This window comes from Ascaphus truei, chromosome 5, assembly GCF_040206685.1.
Source record: "Ascaphus truei isolate aAscTru1 chromosome 5, aAscTru1.hap1, whole genome shotgun sequence".
NCBI classification, from domain to species: domain Eukaryota; kingdom Metazoa; phylum Chordata; class Amphibia; order Anura; family Ascaphidae; genus Ascaphus; species Ascaphus truei.
Window position 1 is genome coordinate 113,897,083 of NC_134487.1, and position 15,268 is coordinate 113,912,350.

Genomic DNA, 15,268 nt, shown 5'->3' on the forward strand with positions numbered 1-15,268 from the left:
AGTTAATAATAAAAATATATCTAATATGTGTACACTACCAAATTTAACTACCAGTTTAATTGGGTAGTTTGTTTTTAGGGCTGCCTGCTGGCTGTGTAGTTGCTATAGTCATTAGCCAGGTCAAACATGTACTAAATAAAACTTTTAGTATTTAACTGTGACCAACTGGACTGACCTGTCTGTGTTTCCGGTGCCTGTCTACTCGCCTGGTCTCTCAGTGTCCTTGTTCTTTGCTTTATCTATAACTAGACCCCCTGATGAAGTAGGAAGATGAACCGCGTAGGGATGCCATTTGCACATCGCACGTCAACAAATCGGAAATCACTAATGAGGCAGGAAAGTCTCAGAATCATTGGAAAGCCTGTTACGCTGAATTGGAGGCTACACCATCCATATCCGGTTCCGGATCGAGCACAACATCTCAGAGTGCGGACTTACATCCCCCTATTCAACTGCCGGGACGGAGCATGAGATTGTCTCATACAATACCTGTATTTATCCAACATTTGAGAGTGCACTATTTTTAAATGTCCAGCTGATTAAATTGTATCTCAGTTTACACTAGGAGTGTGTGCCTGTTCTCACACACACAAATTTTTTATTTGAACTACAACGACTGATTAGCAGCAAGCTTAGCATAGCACTAGCAAATATAAACAAGTGCAGTTACAACAAGTCTAATAATAGCAATATCAGTTTTGAAAGTAGACGTGGAAATAGTTTTGGTCATGATCATTGTGGTGATGGTGATGGTGATGAATGGCATAAAGTTAAAATCAGTGAAATGTGGTGCTGCTGCTGTATAAGTGGAAGGACAATGACATAGTCACTGAATCCCAATCTCATAGCAGAAGGTCCCCCCACCCACCTAGTAGACTATGAACCTCCAGTTAAAATATTAAAAATGGGAAAAGGAAGTTCAAGTTAGCTAGGTCCCCGTTTACTAGAACTAGTGATACATCTGAAACTAAAATTGCTAATGTGGAGATGCTTAATATTAAGAAGGTTAATGCTGCTCTGCCCGTTACCGCTGCCAAGCCCGCTATTAAGTCATCTGTAAAAGGCACAACCTTGTTGTCATTCAAAAACCTTCATGAATACCTAACAAGCTCTGGCTTTAATAGCAAACTGTTAAAATAGTCAGACGAAAAGGGAGACTCACCAAGACTTGAGGACTGAAGAGGGGGATGGACTTAATGCTGATTCACCCATTCAAATTTCCCTCGTTATGAATGATGAGGATTCTGAGGATGCTATGAAAGACTGTGATTTAAGTGGTGGCACATGGGCGCGATGATGTATGTGAATGTTTCAGATGCAAGTGATGATACTGTGATCATTGTTAAAAATTGTGAAAATATAGATTTAACCACAAGTAAAGCGAAAACTCCAAGCAGTAACTACAACCCTGTATATTCATTATTTAATAAACAACATATTCACGCATCAACCTCACACACATTGATGTTACTTTCCTCATCAACAGCACCCTCTTTTACAGACATAATCATCACTAGTATCATTGACCAGTCATGATTCTTGCTGTGATGATAATGTTGTTGACCTAGGACCAAGACCATCACCAGCACCTCAACATCGACAACCACGATTACATTAACAATGTTTAGAACCACCAGTTATGTCTCTTGTTGTCTGTACTTTCAATGCAAAAGCTATTGTATGGCTTTTTTTTCACCGTTCAAAGGATCAGATTACAGCTACATGTACCTTATGTCGAGCTATTGTGAAAAGAGATAGACCAAGTAACCATCTTGGCATCCCTACATTAACAGGTAACATGACCCGCCATGACCATACAAAGTGGCAGGCAACCTTAGATAGACAAAGGGGATTTGGAGTCAGACAATACAGTGGCATGTCACATGTAGAGATGGAGACAATAGGTCACTGTCAGTACTGCAGACACACACACCAGCGCAGTCACAATTGTCTTGTGATGAATTTGATGATGATGGTGATTAAGATCTTTGTATAACAGGGGTCATAATCAATAGCAGTGATAATGATGAGGATGACGATGGTGTGGGTGCTAGGGCTAGCATGTGCAGCATCAGCTTGCACACCAGACAATATGTCAGTGTTACTGCTCTTAGTAGTACAAGCAGCCAGATATGCACCCCAATGCAACAGCAGTAACCCATAGTTCAGGAAGTATTAGAAAAGGTGAACAAATTCCACCATGCCCATGGCAGAGCTCTGGTGTTGAATGACAATTTATCTAAAATTCTTGCTATAGACATGTTGCAGTTCAAATTTGTTGAATGTTAGGGGTTCAAACAGCTTGTGGGAACAGAGCAGACACATTGGACCATCTCAAGCAGATCATATTTCTCTAACAAGGTGCTTTCCGAACTATACTACAAAGTTGTTGCATCAGTGGTTGAGGCCCATGAACAGCCTGAGATAAGTAGGATACACCTCACTACTGGCATGTGGAGTAGTGATCATGGAGACAGTGACTACCTGACTGTTACGGCCCATTGAGTGTGTTTTTGTATTGTTAAACAACAAAGGGGGTTGAAAAAAAACCACCTGCGTCTGCAGCTGGAAGACGTTCCGTAGACATGCTACTTTATGTATGCAGTTCTGAAGAAAAGTCCCATACAGCTTCTTCTGCTTTATCAAAATTAAAGAATGTGAGAGAGCAATTGCTAACTCCCAGGGCACTTGAGGTTGGGTTTGTAGCAGAGGATAATGGTTCAAACTTGGTTGCAGCACTAAAACAAGGAAATATGACAGACAATCCTTGTTTTGCCCACGTACTCAATTTAATAATCACTCATTTCCTAGCTCAGAGCATTTTGTCAGTTTCCAGAAAAACACATGCTCACTTTAGCTGATTGTACTGTCATATCTAGGCTGCAGGAGCAAAACAACTTGCCTCGTCACCAGCTAAAAATGGAGGTGCCTAAACACTGGAATTCAACATTCTATATGCTGGAGCATCTCCACAAGCAGCAAAAGGTGGTCACCGATTATGTAATGGAGCGTGTAGGCTGCTGAGGCCCTTTAAGGAAACCAACGCTCAGGATCAGTGATCTAATTTTCTTCCTTGAACAAACATTAATTGATATGCAGCATAATTTTGATGAGGATGAGGATGAAATGTTTGATAAATTACCCCCATGTGATCAGTATCAAAAGAGTGATTGAGTTGTATACATTTGCCACGCTCAGTAGCACTCATTTTGGCATAAATATATATTCATGATGTGGTGGATGTAGGAGTTTGAGCTATCTGGGAATATGTGTGTTAATCAATTTCTGACTGGTAACAGTCTATGGAGGTTAGGTGGCACCTCCCCCCAGAGCTCGCCCCTCCCCACCTTTTTAACTTGGGAGGTTCTGGCAACTTGCTGAATGGACAGGACTCACTGCAGTTCCCTCCCCTCATACAGAGGTAACAGGAAGGGTTCACAGTTTTAGTGTTAGGACCTGCATTTTTGGTTTACCTTGACGTTGGTATGCAGGCTTACGACGCTTTGGCCAAAGGGTTTAACTAAAAAAACAACTAATTACTATTATTATTCAAGTATTTAAACTTTATACTCATTACCATATATGTTTTGTCAATTTGATGTAGCATTGGGCACCCCTGTCTTCTGTTGTATCAAAAGAGTGAGATAAATACCTTCAGGCTACACTTTTAGACCCTCACTTCAAAGGCAGACTGAAAAACTTTTTACCCCATGGTGAAGAGACTTGGGCAAATTGCAAGGGGATGCCAATTGATTGAGTCCAAACAGTGTTGGAAAAGGAAGAATGGCAGAGAGAGGCGATCAATGAAAGTTCAAAGAGGGCAGCCTCAGTGGGGATACATTCCACACAGAAAGCAACAACAAGGTGGTCATCATCGCCACTTTCTTCCTCACAGGCCTCAAGTAAAGTGGCTTTTGGTAGTGGTGTGGATGATAGGGTTGGTGGCAGTGTCAGTAACAGCAGCAGTTGTAGCCCATCACAATGGGAAACGCTCCATCACTGTGTCATGGTTCGTACTAGCACAGAAGCAGCAAACACCTCTAATACTACTAGTGCTATGGACATGGTCGACGGTGATAGCTCATTCCTGCCTCCACACTCTGATCCTCTTGAATACTGGCCTGCTAAAGCAGAAAACATGGGTCTTGCAAAGGTGGCAGTGGAGTGGCCAAGTTGTCTTCGTGTTTAGTGCAGCTGGTGCCATCCTAAAACGTACTGCCAGCGCTGGAAATATGGGAGAGGGGGGGGGGGGGAAGGATGAGGGATCCCCCTAGTTCCAGAGATCGCAAAAAAAATGTAGATTAGCGAATTCAAATTACAGTATATATGTACCTTTTTTCTTTTTAGATGTATTTATTTTAATTCATAAAGTCCTGCTAGCACAATCTATTTTTTATACAGCTCTAGTTAACGTTACTGTCTCCGGCACCGCTTGCGGTGAGCTAACCATACCACAACCAGCAGCTATATCCTGGTCTACTTCAGGCTTTTGCTATAGATCAGGTGATGTTGGGTATTTGGGGGGGTGATATGGAGAGGGCCCTCCTGCAGCGTGAGTGCAGGTTGATTTTCAAACTTGGCACTCTGCTTCCGGGGGGCCTGAATGAATACACAGGGTATGCTATGTTTTTGTAAGTATATGATCTTTTCCCTGTGTCTGTTATGTTTCATCATTCACTTATTTTTTCCTCTTTTAATTTAAATTCTATTTCCATCCCCCCTACATATCCTGTTTTTCTTCGCTATACATCTTTTTACTCTCTCCCTTTTCCTATGGGATACTGTTCTTATGTTATGTTTCTGTGTGCTGTATTCTAGAGGCCATTATCTCTAGGTATATTTTCTTCTTTTAAATCACCATTTTATTTAGTTTCCAAATTGAGTTTGTGCAATCTATATATTTTTAGTATAATTCTTGCTGAGATATATATGTAGATTAAAAAGATTATTTCACAGTGATCCCTCTAATGAGGACAGTGGGAGCAGATCTGAATATCATACATCATTGTGAGCTGTGGAGAGCGGCTGTGAGCTACGAGTCTACCTCTGGATACATTGATGCAGAGACGTTTGCTCCAAGGGACCTGTGTAAAGATACACACACTTTTTGCTTGTTTTTTTCTCTTTCAACTCTGTCTTATAAAGAAGAAAAAAGCTGTATGGTGCTCAAACAAAAATCAGTAGCTTATATAAGCATATACAGAATACATTGAATCTTCACTGTGCAAATCCTTGGAGTATCACATATAAATGTATAGACCTACGGTCAAATAATGACTACACCACTATCCACCGTTAATCGAATAGCTAGATGGAGTTCCACTTCTGGATTAGTAACAACTCCCACTGGCTAGTGTCCAGAAATATATGCATCGATGTGGACAAATAAGACAGTGTACAAGAGTAATGTTACTCACATCTGTATGGTCTTCTGTGTGATATTCCTCCACAGGTGTGTGCTTTAGTTTTTCCACGAAATCCAAACAGGCAGGCAAAGGAAAGTTGGAGCACCACTATGAACATTAAAAGAAAGAAAAAAACTGCAAGAGAGTGTGTCCCATAAAATAAAAATATTTAATGAATCAGAGCAGCAGCTACAAAAAACGAGCCCACAGGCCCCCACCAACGCGTTTCGAGCGATACGCTCTTTATCAAGGTGCACCTGTGGGCTCGTTTTTTGTAGCTGATGCTCTGATTCATTAAATATTTTTATTTTATGGGACACACTCTTGCAGTTTTTTTTCTTTCTTTTACTGTTCATAGTGGTGCTCCAACTTTCCTTTGCCTGCCAACTCTGTCTCATACATTGCGGGCTTAGGTACCTCTGGGATGTTTTGCTCTTTTCACCTGGTCCCTTAGGATAAGTTACTAATGACTAGGCAGAACTCATTCCGGTGTGCTTTTTGAGCCATGCAGGCACTTTTCCACCTTTGCACAGCTGCAGGCTGGACGGCATTATAATCAGTGTGCTATTTAAATCCTTGGTAGCATGCACTGTTTTAAGCCCCCTGATGAAGCGAGGGTGAAACACGTGTTGCGGTTCCTGTTTTTCCCTGACTCCCCTGCGGATGGACCCCTTAATTGGAAGATCTTTACCCTTTGGACACAGTGTGGCATGGATGGTCTCATGGACTATGGTAACTGATGTAAACTGTTAACCATTGTTGATCCCATACTAACAGTCTCTTTTTGGTACTGTGCCTGGTTTGCCTTGATTATACCAACTGCATTTACGGTGTATGTATATAACATATGTATTTGACATCAGCCTGTATTAGGCAATTTGGTGCATGTGTTATCTATGCTTGCTGTGTGGTTTTATATGAACTAGGGGTGAGGCCGGCCTTGTAGGTTCAAGGGGTTATTGTTAACCCCTTGTTCTACATATATTTTGTGCTTATAGGCTTTTTTTCCCTTGCATTGGGTATTAGGGGTCCATCAGTATCTTAATAAGGGATTTCCCCTGTCTGATACATATTCTATCACAGGAGGATGTCAGGGTTTGTTTTAATATTTTTTGTATTTTATGTTTAATTATTTGTGCCGTTTAATAAATCATATTTTTCTTTGATATTTGTTCTGAGTATACTTGAGTGCTGAGTTGGGACGCTCTTCTTTTTCTTTTCGTTGTTATATTACTTCTAGTCCCTAGCATCGTTAGTGGTTATTATATTACTAATTTAAGTACTCATTATTTGCTTAGTCTGTTGCAGGCAGTTTGTCTTGTTGTAATATATATATATATATATATCCGCGCGGCAGATTCAGGGGACTCTGCTCGGATTTAAGAAGACACAAATCCGGAATTCATTGTGTGAATTGGACCCCTAAAGCCCAGGAAAATTGAGGTTCACCCATCTCTACGTGTTGGATAGCCCTAGAGCAGTGATGCGCAAACTGGGGGGCTTGAGATTTTCTGGGGAGGGCGTATGGCAGTTACAGAAGCCCCGCGCTTCCCCGAAGGCGTTTAAATTAAATGCTAGAGATCGTGCGAGGCCTCTGTAGCTTTACATACCATAACTTTCCAGCGGCACGTCACCATGGCAACCCGGTGCAAAATGATGCGGGGGCCACATGACCCAAGCGTCATTTAACGCCAGAGCCGAGCAGGGGGTGAGAGCACGCAGTGTGGCGCAGGGAGAAGTGTTTGCGCACCCCTGCCCTAGATAACACTATCAAGTGCAAGTCCATTCAACACTCATAGGTTCAGTCATGCAATATTCAAAAAGCTCAAATTCTTTATGCTAATGGTATAGATTAGTGGTGTACCGAGTCCTCTGAATTGACGGGTACCAGGTACCCGGGGAAAAATAGAAATTGTGCCAGACTGGGTACACGGCCGGGAAGCATTGAATTACCTGCAGCCGGTGGCGGAGGGTGAGGATGACCGCTGCAGGGGGTGAGAGCGGCAGACATCCTGGTGGCGGTGGCAGCACAGGACATCATTTTTGAGCCGGTGGGAGCAGCGCAACACATCCTATCACAGCTGATGCCGGTGTGAGCCAGGGAACATGTGACCGGAGCAGGAGCATTACTATTGGACAGCCGGGGAGAAGCTGGCTGTCCAACAGTAACGCTCCCGCTCCGGTCACGTATCCCGGCTCCCACCGGCATCAGCTGTGATAGGATGTGTTCCGCTGCTCCCACCGGCTCAACAATGATGACCTCTGCTGCCACCACCACCAGGATGTCTGCTGCTGCTCCCACTATGTCGCCGTGGTCCTCCTCACCCACCGCAGCGGTATTCCTCACCATTCGCCGCAGGTAAGTGTTCTGCTGCTCTGCTCCTGCCATTCTCCAAGAGGAGGACTGAGGAAACAGAATAGAACAGAAATTACCCGGCACCGGGTCCGAGCCCCTGGTGCCGGGTCCGGGTAATTTCCGGGTATCGGAAAAAGTGCTGGGTAAACAGGGTACTCGGTACATCACTAGTATAGATTTCTTGAGCATGTTAGAGTAACTGCTGAAAAAAAACATTATAAGAGATGCATTCATGCAGAAATCAAAAGATAAAGAAAACATGCTTCAAAAGATAAATGTTCTTACCAATTCTGGTTATGGAGTTGAAGGATAATTCAAGATTCCGAAGGTTGGTGCAATTGTCAATTCCATGAATGGATGTAACTTGGTTTTTGTTCAGGAGAAGTATGCATAAGTTTTCCAAATCTTCACAATTTATTATTTGAATCAAATTTTCCTTTGACAAAGAAATATATACTTCACAATATGTTTTATAAAGCCTAGGACAAAATAACTATGTTCTAGAGTAAGGGTGGCCAACCCGCATCCATCCCCCAAATTCTACCAGAACACAGGGCCCCAGCTCCCCTCCGTCGTGGACCGGAGGACTTCCCCCCACTGTAAAATTCTTAGTGGAAGGTGTGAAAGAGATGGGGGTAAGGGGTGGGAGAATTGAGTGAGACAAGAGATGGGGACTTTGATTGAGAGAGGAGGGGGGAGCATTGAGTAAGTGGGAGACGGAGGGGAGAGAGGAGAGGAAAGAGAAAAAGAGAAAAGCCTAACCTGCGAGCACGTTAGTTGGGTACAGTAACCACAGCAGACAGAACAAAGACAGAAAAAAAACATCTTGAATGTTGATGAATTGGTCTGACTACCAATAAAAAAAAACAAGTCTTTGGTCTAGCATTTGGACAAAGCCCATTTGTAGCTACCCTATAGTCTATTGTAATGTTCATGCCATATAAAAGCCAGAATATATGTGGGTTATTTTGCTTTAGAGCCACTAATCCTAAAGTAATTCAGGATACAGCTGATTTAAATACCAAATAGTTGTGTATATATATATATATATAGATATATATATATATATATTATATATATAAAAAAGCTAAATATTTCACAATTGTACATAATTTCTTTATCCATTGAAATGCGATTTTACACCAGCAATATTTTAATGTATGTACAATGCTAAGCATTCTCCCAACAATGAGTATGCTATTCCAATGATGATGAAAAAAGTACTGAAACTTAATTTGTGGCAAAAATGAAAGACATGTATCGTACCTGCACATCAATGTACTGCAAATCTGTGCAGTTACTCAAACCTTCAAGTGCAGTTAATCTGCAGCGTCTCAGTGACAAATACTGAAGTTTTGTACATTCAGACAATGTAGTAAGACTACAGCCCGGTAAATCCTGAAGAGTTACTGTTGTAACCTACAGTAATGATAAAAGACATGTGTTAGGTATTTTCTATAACAGCTGCATTAGTGAAACATACATTATTACAAATAAAACATGAAAGAAGTCCTCCCCTCACGTTCAACCGAGAGCATAATTTAAAAAACATTGCACACAACCTTCCCTAAAAGACTCAAAAGGTGAAACGTTTCTAAAGAGTTAAAAGGGAAATAAGTCAGTGAGATATTTCCATTTAAGTGTGGCAAATTTTATGATACCTTCAATCAATTGTAAATACATTAACTACTTCCCACTGATGCCTGTGATATCAAATAGAAGGAAAAAGCCCTGCAAAGTACACATTTTTGTCCATTCTGTATAAACTTAGTGATGAAATGTCCGATATACAGTAGCTGCATGACACTACAGTACATTAAAGAGGCAATTTGTAATTTTTTTTTAAAATACAGACTTGAAGCAGGGGGTCTCCGGAGCTGAACTCCATTACATTTAGCTCCGGGGATCCCCTGCTTCCAGAGGTACTTACCTCCATAGTGGGTGCTGGTAGCCACTCCAGGGTTAACTTTATGGCTGATTTTCAAAGCTCTTGGGCCCTGCAGGCGAATAGGAAGCCGTGACATCACATGGTGCAGCTTCCTATTGACCCTTGTGAGGGTTTTAAACTGCAGGAGATACCAGCACCCCCTTGGGTGGCAAATGTCTCTTGAAGCATGGGGTCCCTGAAGTTGAAATTAATGGGGTTCAGCTCTGGAGACCCCCTTCAATCCAGTATTTTAAAAAAATGTGACAGAGGACGATGTGGCTGCCATTTTGATTTCCTAAGTGGAAGCAAAAACTCTGGCAACTAGAATAGTATCTCGGGAAATGTAGAGAAATATTAATTGTCAAATAAAGTGCTAGGGTTTCAATTGAGTAGTAAGATATGAAAAGTCTTTCACTGCACGCCCCTTTGTGCTTTTTTTTTCTTTTTAAATAAATGAATAGTAGTTTAAGATTAGTTGTATATTTTATGCTAAAATAATAAACTAATTGTTCATTTAAAGTGAGACTGAGGAAGACAAGGAGTCCTTCTGCAGACATTAATTAAATAATTCCCCTTTACATCAAGAAGAGAAGCAAACATATCAAAATATAACACATAAGAGTATTAGAAGTGAGCAAAGATTGTTAGAAGATACTGAACATCTACAGAACAAGGAATTAACAAGGCAATGATCCGTACATCCCAGCACTGCTACATATCACACAAAAAATTAAATACACAATTATATAAAACAGTGACAATCCCTTTAAAAAAAACTGTTCTTTTAGGGGGGGGGGAACAGAAATCAAGGATTCTTAATAATATTTAGAACGCTTATTTTATTTTCTATTTGTATTGTATAATGCATAACACTATTATTCAATGTGGCCCACCAAAGAAACTACAATCACTGACTTGCCTAAGGCCCGAAATATAAATGCAACAACCAATTATGAAGACAGAACACAGCATCTGATTTTTACTCTCCCAAATAACTGAAAATGATAAACAGATAAATCAGAAGAAGAGCATAAAAAGGCACAACTTTTTTTTTTGTCTTTATAAATTCAGTATCACAGATTGTAACTTTGGTATGCAATAGCTCAACCAGACAGAATGTGGACAAATAAAACAACTACATGTGTTGTACTCTAATAACAACACATCTGAAGAAAAGATAATGTGCAGTAATGAAGGCTTGAAAAGCAAGAATAAATCGCAGTGGTCCAACCTGCACCTAAACTATCTTTATTTCTGAATATCAGCAATGCAGTTAACTGATCTATTGTTAAATGCAAAACCAGTTGTAAGCTACACTTAGTACTGAAAGGGTCAATAATGCAGTATATACAAATACGCAACGCCTGTTGCTGTATATTTTCATCTAATGCTTAATGGAAACTCATATTTTTCGGCTGACTGTTGCAATATATATCACAATTAGGGCATAGTGCAAGAACTGGAAACAATTTTGTAGACTCCTCTAAACAAGAGCAAAATGTGCCAATTGGTACTTTTACAATGTGTTTCCATATGTGTTTTTAATACATTATGTTGCTAAATTATATGCACTTAGGATATTACTCGCTGCAAAACCACAAAACTTTCAATTTCCTGTGCTTTCTACCTCATAGAACAAAGTATAAAACATGCCCTTAACATTACATTTTTAAATTATTTTCAGGCTCAATCAGTAAACATTTACCATTTCATCTAACCAAATGCAATATGTAATAAATACAACACGGTTAAAGTTAAACCTAGTAACTATAGCCAGAATTAGAGTGGAAACACCATGTTCATGTCCACAATAACCATATGCATGTGCGTGTGTGCACATGCAAAGAAGAAAAATCATGACTGAGGGATATTGTAGATTGCTTTGACTTATGTCCCACACAATATTTTCAAGCCTAGACTTTGAAAAGCCACAAGAAGCTAAAGTGTTTGATACACCTACAAGTCTACTTAACTAGACTAATAAATATAATGCTGATTTATTACAAACAAACCAAATATGGTGTGCTTAAAGAATGACGAGAAAATAATGTACAATTCTTTAGTTCACTCGCATGTTCTTCCTTTATAAAACAGCTTTAAAACCTGCTACCAAGATTTCTGTAACTATTTTCAGAGTATCATTTAAATAATATATAATTTAACTAACCAGACAGGTATACTGTTACTTTCGAATTTAAATAATGTATTCCACGATCTCATGATAGCTCAAAGAACTTTTAGAAACACATTAATCTTTATACCTACAGTACCTAGTTTGTATATTACCTATAACAGATGCTGTTCATTCGCATACCTGCCAATCAAGTCAGTTGTCATTTTGAGATTCAGACTGTTTTTTCTTAAAATCGTAATCTATTACATAAAAGTTGCTAATAGACAAGAAAATGCAAAAACAGGACTAGACTTATTACACAGCTGACCTGCAATTAGTTGTTAGGTAAGCACGATATAGTTACATTATCCCTGATGTATGCATATCAACATACACGTGTATAAGATACAAAAATCCCCTTTCTAAAATACGCATCACTTCTCATGGACATAATTTGCATTCTAACGAATTTGAGGTTCTCTACTACAGTATGATCAATGCTTAGAGCATATTGAGCTAGTATACACAAAGTATCTGCAACTAAACACACATGCTGTGCGTTTGAATCAAGAACTTACTTCAAACTTCAAATTTCATTATGATAATAACCTTATGCTTTGCGGTTTATTCATTTCTATGTGGTCTTAATTAAGGCTAAGCAACTTTTAAAGTGCTTGTTATTATAAATCAACATTCTTCTTTTGGAAGTATTATTGGAATCTCACAACAAGGAATAACAAGATGACATTATAAAAATGAGCCACTGTGCGCCTTTCTTTGCAATAAATAATATATACATGTGATCTCTGGTATTAATTTAATTTGGGAACTCCAATCCAAGTATTTACTATTCCCCCACTTACTTTTGCACATAATTCTCTTGCATTGCTAGCCAGCCTGGTCCACTGCTCCTCTCTACCCCTCTGTCTTGCCTTAATGCTTCATTAGGCTACGGTCCCGGTGCTACACGCGCGCATGCCAGGCTCGCGGCGCTGCAGCTCTGCTCCCCAGTCTGTGCAGAGCTGCAGGAGGAAAGACACGGTGGGCGTGGCGGGGGCACGGCCATGACGTCACCCGGCAAGTTCACCCTCATTGGCTGAAACGCCGGGGGGCGTGGCCAGCCCTCTATCGCAAGTCCTGAGTTTCAGAAAAATCTGGCCGTGCAGAGTCGCGGCCAAGGTAGGTAGCGGGCCCGGCCCCATTGAAGGCGGTTTCTAGTTGCTGCAGCACACGCCATAGTGCGCGCTACAGCAGGGACCTAGCCGGAGTACAGTCTGCTGACAGTAAAAGGGCCCTATCAGGTTGGTTATACCATACACATAACTATGCTAGCATGCATACAAACCTTCTGCTCAGTATGAAAGTAAACAGTTACAGTACCTGTCGCAATGCATGCCACGGACCATTTTGAAGGATGACATCTGCATTTAGAGGAGGCAGCTTTTTTGCAGCAGACATTTTATATTGCCTTGTTTTTTTAACCAGTTTTTTTCTTTCATTCCCCCTCAAAATCTTGGACCAAGGTATGCAGGTCTTCATCCAGGCAAGTCGCTTTTCCTCAATATGATCAGGGAGAACTAATGCTCTTGCTGAAATGGACAATATGGTATCCTCACTTTGGCCGTTTTGAGCAAGTTCCTCTTGTGAAGACATGGCAACATCTGCAGCTCTGTTACCTAAAGATAACCGAGTATCAATCACTTTATTATCTATAGAGGACTTCATTGTATGTCCTCCTATAAAAGTTGCATTAGGCTGTACGCTGGAAATCTGCACACGGTTGTCCGGGATTTGTTTTGATAAATATAGCGTATCACACCCCATGTGTGAGGATTTATTACTCCTGAAAATCAGCTGTTCTTCAGTTACTAAATTCTGAGCAGCGTTGTATTTATGTTCTTCTGTGTTGATGATCATCATACTTTCCCCCCTGATTTCTTTAGTTGTGATGTCATATACATTTAATTGTTCAGTCAGTATTTTCATTCCATTATTAACAGAATCAATGCCCGCCTTTATTTCATCTTTTATTTCTATGTGTTCTTTTTCAACTTCTTTCAATGTTTTGTTTATTTTCTCTGGTTTAAGATGAACATGTCCTTCCGTTTGTTCATCTATTTTTCCCCTGCCATCTTTTACATAGGTCTCTTTGCCATCATTATTTTCCAACAATGTATTCATTTTCGCCAACTGTTTCTTTTTTAATTCCTGAACCAATTTTGCACTCTCGAGTCTCTGTTTTTCTTCTTCCTTTTTCTTCTCGTACTCTCTCCGCCTCATTTCCTGTTTCAGACATTCAATCTTCCCTGCTTCTTCCATTTTCCTTCTCTCAAACTCTTCTTTTTGTTTCCTCTCATCCTCTTTTTGCTTCCTCTCCTCAAGTTTCCTTTTAGTTTTCTCCTCCATTCCTTTTCTTTCCTGTTCCATTTTGCTCTCCAGTTCTTTCTTCCTTTTCATTTCCTCCTTCCTTTCCTTTAAAATAGGCGCATACTTTCTGTATATTTGAAAACGTCGGAAAGCTGTCTGAATTTTGACAGCAGATTTACATTTTAGTTCCTCCAGAAGTTTTTCGGCTTTTGCCTTCTGTACCTCAAAAGCATTCCTCTCTTTCTCCAAATCCACTTTCATTTTGTTAATCAAGTCCTAAAAAAGTATATGTAACATTTATTTTTTTTTATATAAATAATTGATCGCAGATTATAAGAACATAATTGTAGAAAAGTGTAAAAATTGTATATGATATATACACCACATCCACAGGGTATGATTTTATTCGGCAATCACATCTTATTATAATTTACCTCATGTTGTTTTAGATCTTCTGCCAAAACCTCATTATTTTTTTTTACTTCTTCATCAAACTTGTCCTGTAGTTCCTGCAAAAAAAAAAAAAAAAAAAAACAGTTTACAAATGATTTCAATACATTTTACATAATTCTAAAATCAGTTCAGACCATTTAGATGTGTTCAGCCTCAATGTTTTAGTGCAGATTTTTAAAGCAAAAGCATAAGCAGACAAAGCAATTGCTCAGAATAACCACCAGGGGGATTCAATTTATATTGTGGTGGGAGGCTAAACTTTACTAACGTCTTTTAAAGCTGCAGTTCAGTCTTTTTTTTTTTTATTCTTTTTTTACTTCAATAGTTTCATGTGGGCAATCTCTAATTACCTAAAGAACTGCATAGCTGCCGGTCAATTCGTTCTCCGTCTATTGATCGGCAAAGTTTGGCAACATCTTTAAATATGGGGAATGTAAATCGTTGCTATAGGAACAAGCATGCTTGTTAAAATAGAATACAAGAAAATTGGTCTTTCAAAGTTGTTTTTTTTTTTTTTAAACAGAAAATGCTAAAAGTATTTTTTCTTACTACAGAACTGATTTATTAAAAAAAAAACACACATGCAGGATATTGCCTGAACTGCAGCTTTAAGTACTGTGGGTCAGAGCACCATTGGTATTTCATGC

The 15,268-nt window shown here is 39.7% G+C and overlaps 1 protein-coding gene across 2 annotated transcripts in view; it reads right to left on the reverse strand.

Annotated features, from left to right (window-relative positions):
* Window positions 1-15,268, reverse strand: part of LRRIQ1 (leucine rich repeats and IQ motif containing 1) — a 338,249-nt gene that overhangs the window by 306,356 nt on the left and 16,625 nt on the right. For both annotated transcript variants that reach the window (XM_075600485.1, XM_075600486.1), the window contains exons 7-10: window positions 14,603-14,677; window positions 13,182-14,444; window positions 9,028-9,180; window positions 8,047-8,197 (exon numbers count right to left, since the gene is read on the reverse strand). In XM_075600485.1, coding sequence (XP_075456600.1) covers window positions 8,047-8,197; window positions 9,028-9,180; window positions 13,182-14,444; window positions 14,603-14,677 — 1,642 coding nt within the window. The remainder of the gene's footprint in view (window positions 1-8,046; window positions 8,198-9,027; window positions 9,181-13,181; window positions 14,445-14,602; window positions 14,678-15,268) is intronic.